Source organism: Manis pentadactyla, chromosome 3, assembly GCF_030020395.1.
Source record: "Manis pentadactyla isolate mManPen7 chromosome 3, mManPen7.hap1, whole genome shotgun sequence".
Classification (NCBI taxonomy): domain Eukaryota; kingdom Metazoa; phylum Chordata; class Mammalia; order Pholidota; family Manidae; genus Manis; species Manis pentadactyla.
In genome coordinates this window covers 4634582-4652644 of record NC_080021.1, presented here as the reverse complement: position 1 = coordinate 4652644, position 18063 = coordinate 4634582, and the positions used below count along the sequence as shown (strand labels likewise).

The 18063-nt window shown below is 53.6% G+C and overlaps 1 protein-coding gene across 8 annotated transcripts; it reads right to left on the bottom strand.

The window, feature by feature from the left end:
- Positions 1-3049: 3049 nt before the first annotated feature.
- Positions 3050-15895, bottom strand: ZFP41 (ZFP41 zinc finger protein). 8 transcript variants are annotated; one of them, XM_057497693.1, is made up of 6 exons: positions 15520-15895; positions 15281-15374; positions 14823-14954; positions 11924-13578; positions 10258-10389; positions 5278-7270 (listed from the first exon to the last, which is right to left on the bottom strand). In XM_057497693.1, the coding sequence occupies exon 4, from the start codon at positions 13408-13410 to the stop codon at positions 12814-12816; it is 597 nt and encodes a 198-aa protein (XP_057353676.1). In that variant the 5' UTR covers positions 13411-13578; positions 14823-14954; positions 15281-15374; positions 15520-15895; the 3' UTR covers positions 5278-7270; positions 10258-10389; positions 11924-12813. The 8 variants fall into 8 exon arrangements, with proteins under 8 accessions (XP_057353675.1, XP_057353676.1, XP_057353672.1 ...); XM_057497692.1 differs by lacking the exon at positions 14823-14954 and adding an exon at positions 3050-5000 and having other exon boundaries at positions 7100-7270; positions 15281-15894; XM_057497689.1 differs by lacking the exon at positions 14823-14954 and having other exon boundaries at positions 5278-6750; positions 7100-7270; positions 15281-15894.
- Positions 15896-18063: the final 2168 nt, after the last annotated feature.

Genomic DNA, 18063 nt, shown 5'->3' with positions numbered 1-18063 from the left:
AGGATGGGTGTCTGGGCAACGCCAGTCCGGGAGCTGTGGCCCAGGCTTGCAGCCACCCCTCAATCTGGAGGGCAGTAATGACCTGTACTGGTTGTGTTCCTGTTATTCCTTCAGTAGACAGGAAGGCAGCATACACTGCTGCCAGCTGTTTTTCCAATAGCGAATAGCGAGTCTCTGCTCCCTTCCACAACTGAGACCAAAACCTTACTGGGACTTTGCAGGCCCGTGCTTCTGCCATAATCCCCACCAATACCCATCCGTGCTGGCAGACACCGTCAGCAGGAACGGTATGGAGGGGTCAGTGACTCGCAAGGACTGAGCTACTGCTCTTTTCATCTCAGCAAACGCCCTTTCTACCTCTGGAGTCCAGTCTCATGTTTCCTTTCACTTTAGAAGGTGATGCAGTGGCTTCAACAGCATGGCTAAGTGAGGGATAAACATTGTCCAATACTCCAACAAGCCCACATATGTTGGTAGCTGCTTAACAGTTTCTGGGCGGGGGTACTGTTGTATTTTATCAATCACTACTCCAGATAACACCTTTGTCTTATCTGACCAGACAATACCCAAGAACTTGACAGAATAACCAGGTCCCTGCACCTTGTCTTCGTTGACTGCCCATCCCCACCCCTGGAGGGCCTGGTGCAAACTGCAAGCCGCAGCTTTTAGATCTGGAAGAGAATCAGATGTTAACACTATATCATCTATATAATGGAACACTTGAACCAAGGGTGGATGGGACCAGTGGCCAGGTCACTAGCCACCAAGCCAAGTGCAACTATCCTTGTGGGAGGACAGTGAATGTCCATTGCTGGCCTTCCCATGTGAAGGCAAACTGATCCTGGCTTTCCGGTGCAATGTCAATGGAAAAGAAGGCATTAGCCAAGTCCAGCACAAAGTGCTAAGTCCCCAAAGTCACAGTCAGTTTATCCATCAGGTCAGTAATGTTCAGGACTGCAGCATGCAGCAAGGTTACTTTGTTTAGTTCCCGATAGTCCACCATCATTTTCCAAGTGCCGTCTGGCTTCTTCAAAGGCCACACAGGAGAATTAAAAGGGCTGTGTGCCAGCCAGATGATGTGTGCTTCCTCCAACTACAAAGTGGTTTGGCCGATTTCCTCCTGTTCCCTGGGCAGCCAGTATTGTTTAATGTTCACTATATGGGTGGCTTGTGGCAACACTAAAGGTGTGTGGTGGGGATGACCTTGCTGCACCATTTTCACAACACACATGCACAACTGAAACTCCCCCAGAGTTGTTTGCATGGTTAGACCATGCAGCATATCCACCCCAAAATTGTATTCTGCTATTGGAGATACATAGACCACATATTGATGTGGGGGCAGGTGTCCGACCCTCAAAGAGCCACTCATCTCACCCACACTGTTTGTCCACCATACCCTCTATGACTGCAGAGGGGCCCTGGAACCTATCCGGGTTGCCATAAAGGGCAGTTGAGTCAGCACCTGTATCCACTAGGGCCAACACCCACTGTACATTCTGTGGGGACCAGGGAATAGCAAGTTCAACAAATGGCCTCCCATCCTCCAGTGTCACAATATGCTGGGTACCGCGACCCCACCCATAGTTGGGGAGGAAGTCAGTCAGTGCATAAGGCACGCGCTCCTGGTCTGCCACAGTATTCGCCCACACCTGCTTCGGGGGCTGTGGGCAATAGTGTTGGTCTGGATGCAACTGTTTCCACAGCCCCATCAAGACCTCTAAAGGCTGTTCAAGCTCTTCATGAGCCAAATCAGTAGCCAAAAGGTTAGTCCACTCCTGCCTGTGGCTTACTTTCAGCGTTCCCACTGCAGCCATCTCTGCGCCATTTTTTTTCATTACTGCTGTTTTTCCTTTCACCTTGTGCTGCTTCACTGCAGCGGTTCTCACCTTGTTCGCATGAGGTTGCTTTACTTCTATGTCCCCCAAGCCGACTAATGCCGACACTGCTTCGTATATTGGATGGTCAGTATGTGGCACTAGTAATGTAGCAATGGTTCCAAAGATACCTGCAGGACCATTGACTAGAACAAGATTTTTCATACGACATTAACAGTTCATCTGGACTGCGGTAATGGGGAGCGAACATCATCTGCCTTATACCCATTCCATGGAGCATGCGCACCAACTCGATACATGCTCCACTTTGCTCCACTTTGTTACGTGTTCCAGCATGCCCCCTGGGGTATCCCACATGCCTTTGCTGCAGCCATTAACCAATTTATCAGGGTCTTAATGCAGGTCTGTGTGCCGAGCGCCCCGCAGTATGTGTCACAAAGAGGGCACGGCCATTATGCTGGCAAGTTGCAACACCTCAGAGGGTAAGAGCTCAGTATTCTCAGCACCGTCATCCCACAGCCAGAGCAGCTAAGCAGGCACAGATCCCCCTAAATGTTGCTGACACTGCTTGGCCAAATCCCACAATTCCTTGGCTGTATACAACGTGTATGTCGTTTGCTGGGTAGCTATCAGGGGGCTGCCCTGCTGCACCCCTGCAGCTATGGGTTCTTGTATCTCCATGTGTTGCCACATGGTGGGGCAAGCATGCAAAACCAACAGGACAGTGCTGTACTCAGGGCTTGTGGCCCGTGATGACAGGGCAGTATTTACCGACCCCTGTGATAAATGTTTGGCAGCCACCAGCCATTGCTCCAAGTCTTCTTACTTCTGTTGTAGACTCTGTACTTGCTGCTGCCAATCTGCAGTTTCATGAGCGGCATGACAGACGAGTGTCAGGAACACCCATGCCACTTGCCCAGCCGATTCCCGGTGGGCCAGAGGACCCAGGGTCTCCAGCATCTTCAACACCACCCAAATAGCCTCTGGAATCAACTGTATGGACTCCCAATTCTCTGGCACTGCCTAAGCAGTCAAGTATGCTGCCACCGGGTACCAAATAGAGGCTGGGGCTGCATCTCCTCCACCCGCCCCTCTGCATCCAGGGAAGCCAAAGGACCATTGATCTTGCAACCACCTACCTCATCCTGCAGACTTACACCAAGTGCTGGGAGTCCAGGGGTTGCAGTTGAGGTCTTGGGGTGATGTGGAGAGCAAAGAAGGCAACAGGAATCGTCATGGAGGGTGCTCAAAAGAGGCCACTTTATTCTGCTAAAGCTGTACTTTTTATACTGCTGTAGTGCTGTCATGGTTACATTGAAAATGCACATGCATGTGGCCTTCATGACCAGGTGTCCAGCCTTCAAGGCCTTTATCTAGCTTCTTCCTCATGGGTACAATACTGTTTTCAATGTTTACAGACAAGACTAGACACATTTGGCTCCATAAAAGGTCAGACATACCTGGGGTGAAGCAGCAGACAGCTGTCCTCATAGTACATTAGGGAAGGTGCTGGGGAGGGCTTCCCTACAAGGGGTGCTCAGGAGAGAGGGAGGGGAGCCCAAGCTCGAGGATCTCATCAGGAAGAGCTATCTGGTCCCAGGTGGGTGCCTGGCAGGAGAAGCTGGATGACCAGGGACTTGTGAAGGACCCACTGAGTGTGTGGGGAGGGGCCGGTGCACGGTGGGTAGTGGGACCAGGATGAGCTGGGAGAGTACAAAGCCTGGAGCTGGGAGAAGGTGCCTGCATCTGGATCAGCAGATTCCACCCAGACCAAAGGTGGGGACAGTGGAGTCACCTGCTCCACCAGCATCGCTCAGTGCTAGGCAGCCCCTGCTCCCTTCTGCCTGGGCCACGAGCTGGGGTACAGCAGGGAACAAGACAGTTCCTTGCTCCAGTGGAGCTCACATTTCAGTGTGTGTGTGAGACAGCAAATAACAAACTGGTAAGCCCGCCCCACCAGTGGTGTGAGAGCTGTAAGGGAGCAGACAAGGGTTCTCCGTGGGGGCACCTTCACAGGCGGGAGGGCGGCAGAGCGAACCAGCCACGCTTAGACTGGAGGGAAAGGTACTCAAAGAGCACGTACCAAAGTCCTGAGGCATGAGAGTGTCACCCAACGTTTGGAAGCCCAGGCAAGCTGGAGCACGGTGTGCAAGGGCAGAGCGTGGAGCGAGCTGGGCCGGCCGTCTCGAAGCCCTAATTAGGAGCCTGGTTTTCCCCCAGGCCCCAAGTGGAGGGAGGCTATGATGTACATTTCAGGGTCAGATTGGGGAGAAAGGGCCGGACGGAGAGGAGGCTGGGTGAGGCTTAGCTGGGGACAGACCCGGCAGCATTCGCTGTTGACATGGGGCATGAGGACTCGGCTCAGGCGGCCACTTTGAGATGGGAGGCAGCAGGGCAGAAGGGGCTCATGGGAGTGCACACAGCCAAGTTGTCTGCGTGTGGACGGTGGCAGCTGGGGTCTGACGCTCACCAGCTCCCCTTTTCAGCCTGGTCCTCAGTCTCTCTGGGCCCAGCCACCAACTGCCTGCTGGTTTAGTTTCAGCAAGATGGGGGCACCCTCCCATTTTCTGTGAGGGTGGGGAGGCCTAGGGGTTCTCATTACTCCTTTGGAAACTCTGCCCCACCCTCAGGAGAACCCTGTCTGTCCCTGGACCCTGCCGGGCTCCTAGCCGACAGGGCAGTCACTGAGGGCTTTGGTGTCTGCTGAAAGGCACCTCTGCTTGTGTTTCCCAGCTGCGAAGCCTTGCCAAGCACCTCCTCCTCTGCCCTCGGCACCGCCTCCAGTCCTCCGCCCATCCACGTGGCTGAAAGCAGAGACCCACCTAGGCTGGGTCCATCGGAGGAGGCTGAACAGCTCCCCTGTGCCCACCCCCAGCAGCCAGCAGCCCCTCCCCAGTTGTGACAACCACAAACATCCACAGACATTGCCAACGTCCCTTTCTGGGGGGTAGAACCGCCCCCTGCTCTAAGGCGAAGTGAGCCAGAGCAAGGGGTGCGGCGGCGGGACGAGGACATTGTGTGACGAATCTCAGCTCTTTAGAACGCAAGGCCTGAGGTGGTGGTCACAGCGTGGGAGGCAGCAGGCAGGGCAGGACTGCAGGCATCCGGCCTCCACAAACCCCACCGTAGCTTCCAAGGCATCTAGGGCCAGTTAGGCCGGGTCTGTAGAGGAGCATAGTACTTTGTCATGCAAGGGGTCACGCCTACCCTGAGTTGGCAGCTTCCTGTTCTGATTTCTGTGTTGGTCTCTTTATGAGTTTGGCTAATACAAGGCTGCTCCCAAGAGACACATCTGGAGGCAGTGACCAGTTGATCTCTGGCTCTGCAGTCCCAAGGCCAACCCTGGGCTGGGAGATGGCACCAGCATTCTATGCCAGGAAGGTCTGGGGAACCATGACTGTACCCCCAAACTGGAGGGAGGTCAGCAGAACACAGTGAATGGGTCAGGAAGTGTTTATTATAGGAGAGAACAGATATTAACATGCGGCAGGACAGGACACAGCCTGTGACGGACACCAGGGAGGAGCTGGCCAAGAATGCGGGCCTCATGCGGCTCCACTGGATTCAGGACACAGCATGTGGAAGGCAAGCCACGGGAAAACCAGTCAGAAACACAGTGCAACACGTGTCCCGTGTACAGCAATGCTTACTCTAAGGATGGAGAGAGTGAGCATAAAGTACAAGAAGCTTAACACATTTGACTAGTTGGGAAGTGACATTTCTGGATGGTCAAAGTAACAGTGGGAAACACCAGTATAGAGGGAGTGTCTGCCAGTGCAGGCCCCAGGGCACCAGCTGCTTGGCATGCCAGGCTCCCTCCATCCCCCAGGTGCATGAGCGCAGACATACATTCCACCTGGTGACTGCAAGGTTGCCAGTGCGCCAGCTCACAGGAGGCAGACATGCCAAAAGGGACAGGGACACTACAACCTGACCAACTGCAATGCCACATGAGCAGGCTGCAGTGACACGGGGCATGTGTGGTAACAGGGAGCTCCTGTGGATAACCGAGGTGGGGCTAAGGCAGACTGTGTGTCACCAGGAGGCGACGGCATCTGTAGGCCTTGGAAACCCATGTCTATGGAGTCTGCAGGTGACTGCCCCCATGGCCATGCCTGGATCCCGCACGGACTTTGGTCAAGAGGAAGACCCACTCCTCGGTTTGCTGAATAGGCGGCTGGAGTTTCTGAGGACTCTAGGTGGTGGCACACTCCAGGCCAGGCACAGAGGCCCCTGAAGGCACTGGTTGCCGCTGGAGCAGAGCCCTGTCCTTGCACCTGAGACCCGGAGCCCACCCCACCCTCTTCATGGCTGCTCCCATCGTGGCCCCCCCGTCAGTTCCCCTCCGGCCCCCACCCTGCCTCCTTGGGCCCCAGAGATACCCCCTTCAGCCCTCCATCCTGGCTCACTGAGAACCCTGCCCTTGCCATGAGCAAATGTCTAAGTGTGCTCAGCACCACCAGCTTCCGCCATGACCTGTGAGCTGGGAGCAATGGGCCCTCCTCCCTAGTGCAGGGGCTGCAGGACTCGCCCTGTCCCGCACCCTCTGCAGTGGCCTCGGGTCTAGTTCAGAAGCAAATAAATGACCATATTTTGGTGCGTGAACTGGGTAGAAAAGAGGTCATTAGCAATAAAGCTCAGGTGACAGTCTAGTGGCCAGAGCCTCCCGCTCTCACCAGTGAGAGTAACCAGAGACCAGTCACTGGCCACACTCCAGTCCCAGGGGAGGAAGCAGGGCCCCGCTCCCCTCAGGCCACAGCTTCAGGAACAGGAACAGGAACAGGTGCTGGCCTGGCCCACAGAATGCCTGTGTGAAATCCATCCCCAGCTGTCTGCAGGCATCCCTGAGTCCCTTCAAGGTCCTCTGGGGCCCTTGCTCTCCAGTGAGAGCCTGCTCAGGCCTGAGGTGCTCCTGCAATGAGAACCGTGCTCAGCAGGGAGGCACACCCCAAAGGATGTGCTCTGGAAAGGGACCCCAGCCACTCTTGGAATGGGTGCTCTGTGCCTGCAGGGTTCTGCCTGGCAGGTGCCCCCAAACCACTGGCTACAGGGAGGAACAAGCGCCGAGGAGGCAGCACCAAAGACATGTGCAGGGCTGCCGCTGTGAGTGGTCCACCTCTGCCAAGGGGCATGGGCACCTGGTTTTTCTAGTCTCCTCCTGCTCTGGCCTCAGATGCAACCCCCTCACTGGTCGACCCATAGGCATCTACCTTGAGTGTGAACTCTGCCACCCACACCCCCAGTCCCCACTTGTCCCTCACCCATGCAGCTGGCGAGGTTTCCTTTCTTCCCGCACTGAGCCTTTCTCTTCTCTCTTTGGTCTCTGTTCCTCTTTGGAGCTTGGGAACGGGGTTCTCGTGTTAGTTCTATGGTCCCTTTTTATGGGTATTTCATCAGGAACTTTGTGCTTGGGGGTGGTCTGCTCTCACATCCTAGAGAGGAGAAATGCCTTTTGAATAAATAAATGCAATTGTTATTGGGCTCCTTTTCAGGAAAAAGCCGGTTACGAAGGGAGGTGATGGCTGTGACTGCATGGAGCCTGGTACCTGTTAGCGGGGTCTCATGGAGAGCAAGACAGGGGGTCAGAGTGGGAGGCTTAACCATAGAGTCCAGACCTGGATGGCCACTGGATCCCAAGAAAAGTGCTTATTTTTTAAAAACTTAAAGTTGGGAAATATATCAAACACATAAACTTAGGTGTACACGATATGATGAAGTGACAGCAATGGGTCAAACACCCACTCACCCCCCCATCCAGCTGAGGAACCAGACACCCCCAGGCTCCCAAGCCCGAGGCCCTGGGTGGCTCCCTCTCTCCCCCATCTTACTACACATCCCTGCCCCAATGGCACATGCTTTGGGTTTACACCTTACAACAGGTAAAATGCTGCCAGATGCACTTCCCGCTCAGTGCTGAGGGCCATGAGTGTGCACGCTGCTGTGCATTTACCCACTTTCCGCTGATGCACATTTGTGCTCTAGGCTTCCTGACATTCTACATACACTATGGATGTTACTGTGTGTCTCTCTGGGTGCACATACAGAAGTTTCTCTAATGGGTATTACTAGTAGGTCAGGTTTCTGTGTTAGAAGATTTGCACATCTTCAACTTGTGAGAAAATGCCACTGTTACTAAAACAGATGACATTTTAAAATCGCATTGTTAATTGTGTACAGAATTCAACTGACTTTGTGGTAAAAGATACATAATATTTCAACCATTTCTAAGTGTGCAATTTAGTGGCATTAAACATTCACAATGCTATCTAGATCCAAAACCTCTCATCATCCCGGACAGAACCTCTGCGCCCATTAACCCCCCCTCCCCCGCTCTCTGGAACCTCCTGGAACCTCACAGCAATGGAATCATCCGGCACTTGCCCTTGTCTCGCTTGTCATTAAGCGTGTTTCCAGGTTCATCCATGGTGCAGCACGTCAGTACCTCATCCCTTTTCTGGCTGTAGTATTTCACTGGAGAGACCATCTTATCTGTGTGCTGATGGACATGTGGGCTGTTCCCACCAATAGCGATTCTGAACATCCATGTAAAGTCAAGTGTCCGAGTCCCTGCTTTCAGTTCTTCTAGATAGGCATCTCTGTGGGCTTTTGAACACTCACCTTCTATGTGACAACCTTGCTAAAGCCCTAACAATTTCAGTAGTCTGTGATTATCTTTGGATTCTATGTAGACAGACTTATCAGCTGACATGGACAAAGGGATGCCAGCTCCAACCTCATGTGCGCTCTTCCCCTCACCTCACTGCACCGCCGGGCTCCCTGGTACAGTGCTGAACCGAGCCAGTGGCTGCAGGCATCCCTGTGTGCTTTTGGTTTCAAGGGGCAAAAAGTGAGCACCTATTCGTAGGGCACATTGTGGCCATAGGTTTGGGAGATATTCTTTATCAGGGTTAGAAAATTCATTTACATTCCTTATTTATGAAGAGATACTAATCATGAATGAATTTTTGCAAACATTTTCGCTTCTACTGAGACAATAACCTCTTCCCCTTAAATCTATTGTGAGACATGATGTCAATTTTGAGCCAGGTTTGCATTCCTGAAATAACCCTAACCTGGCTGTGCTGTAGCATCTTTCCTGGCTTTTGGAGCTGGCTGGCTAGTGTTCTGTTTGGGCTTCTGCATCTGTGAGCCTGGGGCCCAAGTCGTAAATAACGTTGGTATCACGGTTGTAGCAGCCTCACCAAGGCGGAGCAGGCTCCCTCTCTTCCGTCCTGGAGCCTGCACGCCTGGACCTGCATTTCTCTGGGGGGCGGGGGCGGGGCTGAGCTGTTCGTGGCTGTCCCTGGAGCTTCAGCAGCGACCCGTGGAGCTGTCACTGGCCTCAACGTGCCTGCCGTTATCCTGCTTTCTTGTTCCTGAGAGTTTATCTGCTCCATCTCTTTTGCTTGATCCTGTTGCCAGGGTATGTCAATTTTTAAGTCCTTTCAAAGAACTGATTTTACTCTTTTAATTCTCTCAGTGGTATCTGCTCCTGTTACTTTATTCATTTTTCTTTTTTTCTTGTTTCCTCTCTTCTACTTCATTTTGCTGCTCTCTTTACAACTTTTAAGGTTGGATGCTTGGCTGACTCACCTCCAGCTCTTGAGCTGGTCATAAGATAAGCACATGAGGTACCCAGGGGCTTTGGCAAGCTGTGTTTTTATTATCACTGGAGTTTAAGTATTTTTATAACTCTCATGTTTTTTTCTTTGACTCTGGTTATTCAGAAGGTTTTCTTTTTCCTGGAATATGAGTTTCAACTGAACAACAAAACACCCCATCAGAACAGAGATTGATCTGAAAGATTCAGCTTTAGTACTTGGTGGTGGTGTGATGTTATGACCACGAGCTCAGAAGAAATGAGACGTGAGCCCATCTGTCTGTGCCAAAGGACTGGAAGCAAAAAAGACCATTGATTTTAGTTTGTACCCTCATGACTATAAACTGAATTAAAAAAATTTCCAAGTGTATTTTGTTGAAAGTATTTTCCTGTTGTTTCCTGGGCTGACTGGTTGAATTATGCTACAGTCTTTTCCTGGGAGATGCACCAAAGGCGTCAGCATGCAGGACCACCTACCACACCCATGAGCAAGGGGTCCACCTTACCAAGAGCCCGTGACAAGTGCTGACACTTGCTAAGCAGTTGGGCCGAGCCAGCACTGCACTTGGGACTCCAAGTAGTAAGTCACTGACTTAGGTTCAGTGCGTCACACCTTCATGTCACATCTGAGCAAACCCAGGTGTGCAGTGAAACAACACATCCTAGGCCCACACCTCCAACGCTCAGGGTCAAATCAGTATCATGAGCCTGAGCCCTCTGCTCTTCACCACCTGCTTCCTCACTAAAATCAAAGACATTAGATTAGAATGTGTGTCTTTTCTTCTAAAAAATTGGGAAGGATTAAACCCATGTGCTCACCGTGGAGAGGTCAGGGTAATAAGCCTGCTGTCTGCGGGAGACAGGGCACCTATGCCGCACAGCCTGGAGGAAGGTATTCGCCAGAAAGATCTCTGCCTGTCATTCCACTTCTGGGGACCCGTCCCGTCTGCCCTAAATGTGGGAAAGATGTTTATCACATTTACAACATTATTTACGATGATCTAACTGGCAACAGCCTACATGTTCTTGTTAGGAAATGGTTTATGCAGCCATAAAAAATGCTTCCTCCTCATGTCATTGTAGATTAATGATACCAAAAAAAAAAAAATGCTTCCCATGGGAATCAGGTGGAAACATAGTAACATAGAAAGAGGTAACCTTTCTGCAGCATATGGGGCATACTATAATATGTTACATATAGTAATACCTAAATGCTGACATACTACAATACTACAATAAATAAAAACCGAACCAAAGCACGTACGAACACTCTTGGGACATGTGGGAACTGGGGATGGAGCTCGAGTTGTGTCTGGGTGCCCGTCCCTGGCTCCCAGCGCCCCACAACCAGCAGTGTAGCACATCTGCTGTGAGCGCCTGCATTCCCGGTACCCGGCCCAGCCCCCATTTCTGAAGGACTTGGGGCTCCCAGGATAGGGTGAACTCACACACCATTTATCTGTACCAGGGCAAATCCAGCTCGCTGCCTTTGTAGACAAAGCTCTACTGGCCAGCAGCCACACTTGCTCATTTCTGAACTGTCTGCCTGCTGTCACGCACCATGGCCAGGCTGAGCGGCAACAGAGACCTTATGGCTGCAGAGTCAAGAACAGCTATTATCTGGCCCTTTTCTGAAAGCTTGCCAACCATTGTCTAGATTCAGGAATGTGGACATTTAGCCAATTTGCTTTGTCATTTTCTTGGTATATGCACCTGTCTTGTTACTGTTTGCTGAGCATCTGAGAGTGAAGTGCAGACACGACGACCCCGTACCCATGAAGACCTCAGGTGCATCCTTTGGGTGTGCAAGGACATGGTCTGGGAGGCTGCAGGCCATGATCAATCCTTGCAGCACTGAAACTGAGATAAGGCAGTCCTGCAGCCCAGTGTACAGCCCAGACCCAAGGTTTGATGGGCTCCTGGCAAAGTCCTGTCTGACCAGGACCACAGGCATCTCCCAGGCCAGCTCCTGGCACCTGCCTTTCAACAGTTTTGCCTCATCAGCTATGGGTCTCTGGGACTGAGAGCAGTGTTACAGGGGCAGCTGCTGGGCTGGAGTGTGTGTGGGAGGGCAGCTTGCCATGACGTGGAGCAGAAGCCCAGCGCAGCAGGGAGGAAGGGAAGCAGGACCCATTCACCTGAGACACACCCGCAGTGTGAGCCATGCCCTCTGGCACGCGGGGCGGCTTGAACAGAAGGCTCCGTCCCCACTGCTGCACCAGCCTGCTCTCAGGATAATCCCCAACGACTAAGATCTTGAGTAGTTTTTTCAGCCCAAACAGCTGTTACACAGCTGGTTTTAGCTCCTGGGGTAGTCACCTTGCCCCACATACAGTGTGGAAATCCTGGGCCAGACTGAACACCCAGGAGAGATCAGAGCACCCTAGTCCACTCCTGGAGGGGGCACCCCAGAGTGTGCACAGTGTGTGGGCTTCACCAGGGTAGGATAGAACCTGGGGGCTGGGCACAGAAAAGTAGAACTAACCTGAACAGAGAGCTGGCGGAGGGCAGAACACACCACCTCCTGTTTGAGGGACAGGATCGATACAGCCATCAGCATCCTGGGGCTTTCCATGTGGCCAGGACAGGAATCCCCCACAGCGGCAGGGTTTAGGCTCTGAGGACCCTGTACCCATGAAAACCTTGTGTCCTGAGTGGTCCATCTGGTAAGTCAGGCTGCTCATTCTGGATGCTAGCTGGGCTGGGAGGACACACAGGGGGTCCAGTTCCTGGGGACGGGAGTGCCGAGTTCAAGGACTGGTGCTCCAGCCCAAGGAAGCCAGAGAACAAATCACAGGACTGTCTTTGCAGCCAGCCCAGAGGGGACAGCAAGGGTCTGGTACAGTTCAGCGGGCACCTGGGTCCCCGGTGCTCACTCTGGATGCCCTGCTGTCTGGCTCAGGTTCCCAGGTCTCCTACCAGGCTGTGAGGATGGGCTCAGGACACAGAGGGCCGAGAGTCTGCAGACCAAGTCTTTAAAGGAGGTCAGAGGGTCTAAGCCAGCGTGGCGGCCACCCCAGGAGGTATGGGGCTATATGCAGACACCAGGTGCCTCTCCTGTGGGCTGTGCTGGGCTCTGAGGCCTGTCCCATGGACAGCAGTTTATCACCACTGTGTCTGACACTGGCTGCAGGGGGCTTCCGCATATTCACGGTGTCTCGATCCTAAGGGGTTCACTGGACCAGAGGGTCTTTTGGCACTTGGACCCTTGCTTATCTAACTGGGCATATTTTCCCGGTGATGATGGGGAACTGAGCAAAAGTGCATCATGTACATTCCTCACAGACCCCCTGCCTCGGCCAGGCACTGACCAAGGTGGGATCACACAGTAGGCCTGCGGGCACAGTGCTGAGTCCTGGCAGACAGCGCCCCGCGTCAGTGCTTCCTCCATGGGTGGCGTTTCCGATGGCGAATAAGACACGAGCTATAGGCAAAGGCTTTCCCACATTCCTTACATTCATAGGGCTTCTCGCCTGTGTGTGTTTTCTGATGTTTCAGGAGATTCGAGCCGCAGTTGAAGGCTTTCCCACACTCACCACATTTGAAGGGCTTTTCTCCGGTGTGGATCCTCCGGTGTTTAGTCACATCAGAGCTGTGCCTAAAGGTCTTTCCACACTGATCACACCCAAAGGGCTTCTCTCCAGTGTGAACTCTCTGGTGGCGAATGTGATCAGTCTTGTGCTTAAAGATGCGTCCACATTCACTGCATTCATAGGGTTTCTTTCTCTGAAAAGGAATGAATACAGGAACCCCCTCAAAGTCATCTTTAAAGGAAGCATCAAAGGCATTGAATATATGTTCCTCATCCTCAGGACTCAGGCCGGGCTCTTTTCTGTGCTTCTTAGCTGAGGTGGACCTCTCGCTTGGCTTCCTGTTCCCAGATGCTCTCTCTCCTTTGGGAGAGTCCTTCTGCAAATCTCCCTCCTCCTTTGAGGCCTGTGTCTTCACTACTTTGCCAGTGGGCTTTTCCATTTTCCTCTGTCCCCACGGGAGGAAAGACCACTGGAAGCCAGTAAGCGCCAAAGAAAATGGCCGGGGCAGAATCTCCAGCCTTCTGAATTTCCTTCTTTGGAAATGTCTTGCTTTAAGCCCAACTCTTCATTTTTTTGAGCTTGTATTAGAGCTCTGGGACAGAAAAATCTGCAACACAAAGAAGAGTGTCCCCAATCCTTTTGTTTTTGGAGAGAAGACCACGAACATCCAACTGAACAGGTGTCTGGAAGGCACAGTGCTGAACCACCAGGGTGGATGGGAAGGCAAGGGGCAGAGGTGAGGACTGTGGCCTGTCACTTCCCTGCTCATGCAAGCCCACATGGACCTCTCATGAGTGTCTCAACCCAGACCATCAAACAATACTTGATCTCACAGAACCCTCACCCCACCTACTCTTCCCAGTTTTCCTCATTGCAGTAAATGTCGTCATCCTTTACTCAACTGCTAACCAAGAAATGTTTATTCCTCTGCCAAGGGATGGGGTGTCCACGCCTGCGCCCAACAGGATTTGTGCCATGGACCAATGACTGCCCTGTGGTCCCCAAATTAAAGGTTTTCCAGCCCTTTGTTCGCTCCTCCACTTCCTGTGTTTGGGACCAGACAATGTGCTTCTGGGCCTATAGGCTGCAGGAGCCACAGATGCCCCTCATGGAAGGCATGTCCCATCACTTAGAGCCTGGATCCTAAACTGCGTGAAACATGGGGCTGGCTTCCTGAAGCCTTTCCTCATGCCTCATTTTCACACAGCAGCAGTGAACCCCCATTATGTCCCTGCTCAGCTCCCCAGTGGCTTCCTTCATACTTATAAGCGCTACACACTCTGGGCCCTCTAACCCCTCCAGCCACCCGGCCTTCTTTAGGTTCCCCAAACACACCCAGCCTTTCCTGTCTCTGTGCCTGGCCACCTCTGGACATAGGCCTGAAAGCAGGTGGTCATGGGGCTGGTCCCTCACTCATTCAGAGCTCTGCTACAGGGGTGCTTCTCAGAGAGGACTCCTTTACCCGGCCAAACACTGCCTCCCACTCTTTTCCCTTACCTGGTTCTAGTTTTTCCCTTGTAGCACCTAACCTGAGCCAACTCACTCACTGAGGGCCTAAGTCCTGGGTAAGCAGCTAGGATCTTGTTACACTGTCTGAAAAACCTGATATTCCTGTCCTTAATTCCAGTTATAAGCATCCCAATTTCACAAGATCAAGCAGGACTCTGCCAGTCCTGTGACAAGTCAGGACAGGTATGTGCAGGGGTGTCACCTAGGCAGCTCAGGACAGCTTGTGAAGAGCCCCTGCCTGGTTCTTTTCTGTGTCATCCCTGAAATTCCTAGCTTGCCTTTTCCCTCCGTGCTAATGCAGTTCAGCACAAGGCCTGGACAAACTTCAGGATCTAAATTTACCTACTAGTGAGACCCCCACAGGGTCGGGAGCGCTCTCCACAGCTCCAGGAAAGCAAACCGTTCTGCTCCTCACGCCACCTTTGCAGGAGTTTGAGGCTGGGGCCCAGTTCTGGTAGGACACTGAGGTGAAAACTGAGGACCAGTATGAAAGCAAAATCAGCCCTGGAGCCCCTTGGAGCTCGCTGCTATCGAGGGCAGGTGTAAACTCACCTTGGCTCTCTGCGACCCCACTTGACGGAGGGGAGTGGCCCCTGAACCCAGAGCCTGACACCTGCCCCACCCAGGGCCTGCATGGGTTTCTCTGTTCCCCAAGCACTGTCCCCCCCCTACCAGGACTTGTCACTTCACCCATGGCTCATCACTGATGAGGTGGTCTTCCTATGAGGCTTGGGTTCTTGAGGACAGGATGTCTTTTCAAAACCCAAATCCCCAGTTACCTGGTGAGAGCCTGTACATACCGGTGCAAAGGACACATTTGAGATAGTCGTCTCATCTGTGCAGCTCAAGCCGGCAGGTACTTAATGGCAGAGCCTGGACTTACTTCTCCAAGCGCTGTGCTCACCAAATAATAAAACACTTGTTTAAAAGAGGGTAGACTAGAGCTCATGGTCTTGGCCCCTCATTTCTTAGGCCGCCGACAGGAGTGACTGCTTCAGCCACACACAACTCGCAACCTGCCAGAGCAGGGCCAGGGTACCTGCGGCCAACGCGGAGCCCCTCCGGTCCCTGGACCAGGCATCTCACAGCACGGCGCTCCGGACGCCCTGCGGGAGCGCAGCTCTGCCGCCTAAGGGCAAACCCGCACGCCCCAACCGTCTGTGGCCCGGGCTGCCTGCGGCCACGTCCGCACCCTCCTCCCCGCGGCGCCTAGGGCTCCCCCGCAGTGAGTCCCCGGGCTGGAGGGAGGTCGGGGCGGGCGGGGCCCTCGCGGGAGCCTGGGCCAATAACCGGAGCGCCCTCCCCGAACCCCGCCATCCCGCCGCCTCGACGCGCCTTCCCCGCGGGCAGCCAGCTGCATCGCCAGACCCCACCGCCCCGGAAGGCCCCGCACTGACCCCGCCTCTTCCTGCGCCGCTCTAGGGCCGTGGCTTCTCGATGGTGCGCCGCAACGAGCCCCGCCCCCCCGCCGGCCCCGACCTTCTCCTCCAGTTCTGCCATGTCCCTCGGCCGCCTTCCTTGCCCCTGCGCCCTCCTCAACCCTGCGTCGCCTCGCCCCTCTGTCCCTGACTCGCCCTGTGCCCCCACTCAGCCCCTGCGCCCCCACTTGCCCTGCGCCCCCACTCACCCGGTGCCCCACGCTTCAGCCACTGGACTTCTCGCACACCCCGCAGGCGCACCCCAGTCCGCGTGCAGCTGTGCTGGCAGCCCCTCCCCGGTGTCTGGCTCACTGCTTCTTCTGCCCACCGAGTGCCCACCTCCTCAATGAGACCGACCTGACCACCCTGTGGGTATTAAGTTTCCTGGGTATCCATAGTTAAAGCAGCACAGGGTTACTCACGGTTCCTGTGGGACAGGAGTGCCGGCGCTTAGCGGGTCCTCTGCTGCGCTCACCAGGCTGCGGTCCTGCTGTCTCAGGCTGTGTTCCCAGCTGGAGGGGCAACTGCCCAAGGATTGCTTCGCGACCTTGTGGTTGTTGGCAGGATACTTTCCTGGTGGCTGTGCCCCTGAGGGCTTGCTTGCTCCTGGCTAACGGCTGGCCTTAGGTGCTGGAGGTCGCCCGCTGTTCCCTGCCCAACATGGCCCTGTTCGAGAGTTGTCCCTGCACAGCTGTTTGCTCCTTCAGGGCCAGGAGGAGAGCCTCCTGATGGCGTGTTCGGGGGAGTCCCGTATAACCTAAACTGACCTTGGGAGGGACCTCCTGTCCCCTCCGGCTATTCTGTTGGTTAGAAGTACAGCAAGTGCTGCCTGCATGCGCGTGGAGGGGCCAGCGCTCTGCTGCTTCCTGCACCTCCCAGCCCCCGTCCTTCCCTGCGGCTTACATAGCTTGCCGCCTTGCCCTGCCTCTCAGCTGTCACGGTCCCCTCAGCTCGGCCTTCCAGGGACCTGCCTGTCCCCCTTCTTGCTGCCCCCTCCCATCGCGTGTTCTCGCAGGAAGTGTGGCCTCGGCGCTCCCTGCACCTGACTGACTCGTTCCGGACCCAGCGCGGGCCCAGACTGAATGAATGCGGGCCTGTCTTACCTTTACCATGTCATGCCCTGTATTTTCGCTTGTGTGTCTGCTCCACGTGTACCTCTGCCTCTGACTGTGGTCAGTGCCTGCCCTGTCCACTGCCTCCTTGCATTTTCAGAAGTTATGGTTACCTCTGCATCCCAACATGCATGCGAGTCACGCTCTTCCACTCGCTTCTCTTGCGTCCTTGCCCTGAGGCCCCAGCCAGCACATCCGCCGGCCGCAGCCCACCTTCTCGCGGCATTTCCTGGCATCTCTTGGTTGGAAGAAGCTTCCGGCAGGTCCCTGTGACAGGTTCGCAGGACAGGACGTGCCCTGGTGCGAGGCTGGGGCTCTCCTGTACTGTGGCCACTTGAAGGGAGGCTTGAGTGGACACACAGCCCCCTGTTCACATTTTCTTCCTTTGAGCATTTGAGAATGCTGCGCAGTGGCCACCTCGCTCACCCTGGCGGGTCTGGAGAATCTTCACACTGCTCTTGTCCTTCTGCTCTTGGAATTATCTGGTCTGTTGCCTGGACGCCTCCGATTTTCCTTTATTGTTGAAAGCTCATGGCTTTCCCAAGGGGTCTCAGACTTGATCATTGCAGCTTATGCTTTCCTGGCACCTGGTGAGTTTTTTCAAGATGTAAATTTAGTCTTCTTTTTTTTTGGAAAGTTTTCTTGGTCCTAGATAAGTGGTTTTTTTCAGGAATTCCAATTTTACATACATTATACAGTTGACCCTTGAACAATGTAGGGGTTGGACATGCTGACCCCACGTAGTAGAAAATCTGTGCATAACTTTGGACTACCCCAAAACTTAACTACTACTAGCCTGCTGTTGACCAGATGCCTTACCAATACCACAGTGAGTATTTTGCATGTGGTATGTCTTATACACTATATTCTTATAACAAAGTAAGCTAGAGAAAAGACAATGTTTTTTCAAATTGTTTCAAATCTCCAATTTTCTAGTATAGTTATTGAAAAAAAAATCTGTGTATGAGTCACGCAGTGCAAACAAACCCATGTTGTTCAAGGCCAGTTGTGCCTTCGCCTGTCTCCGTTCCAGCCCCCATCTCTCTGAAAATT

Coding starts and splice junctions, on each gene's coding strand:
- ZFP41 (XM_057497693.1), bottom strand. CDS start 13,410: ATGGAAAAGCCCACTGGCAAAGTAGTGAAGACACAGGCCTCAAAGGAG.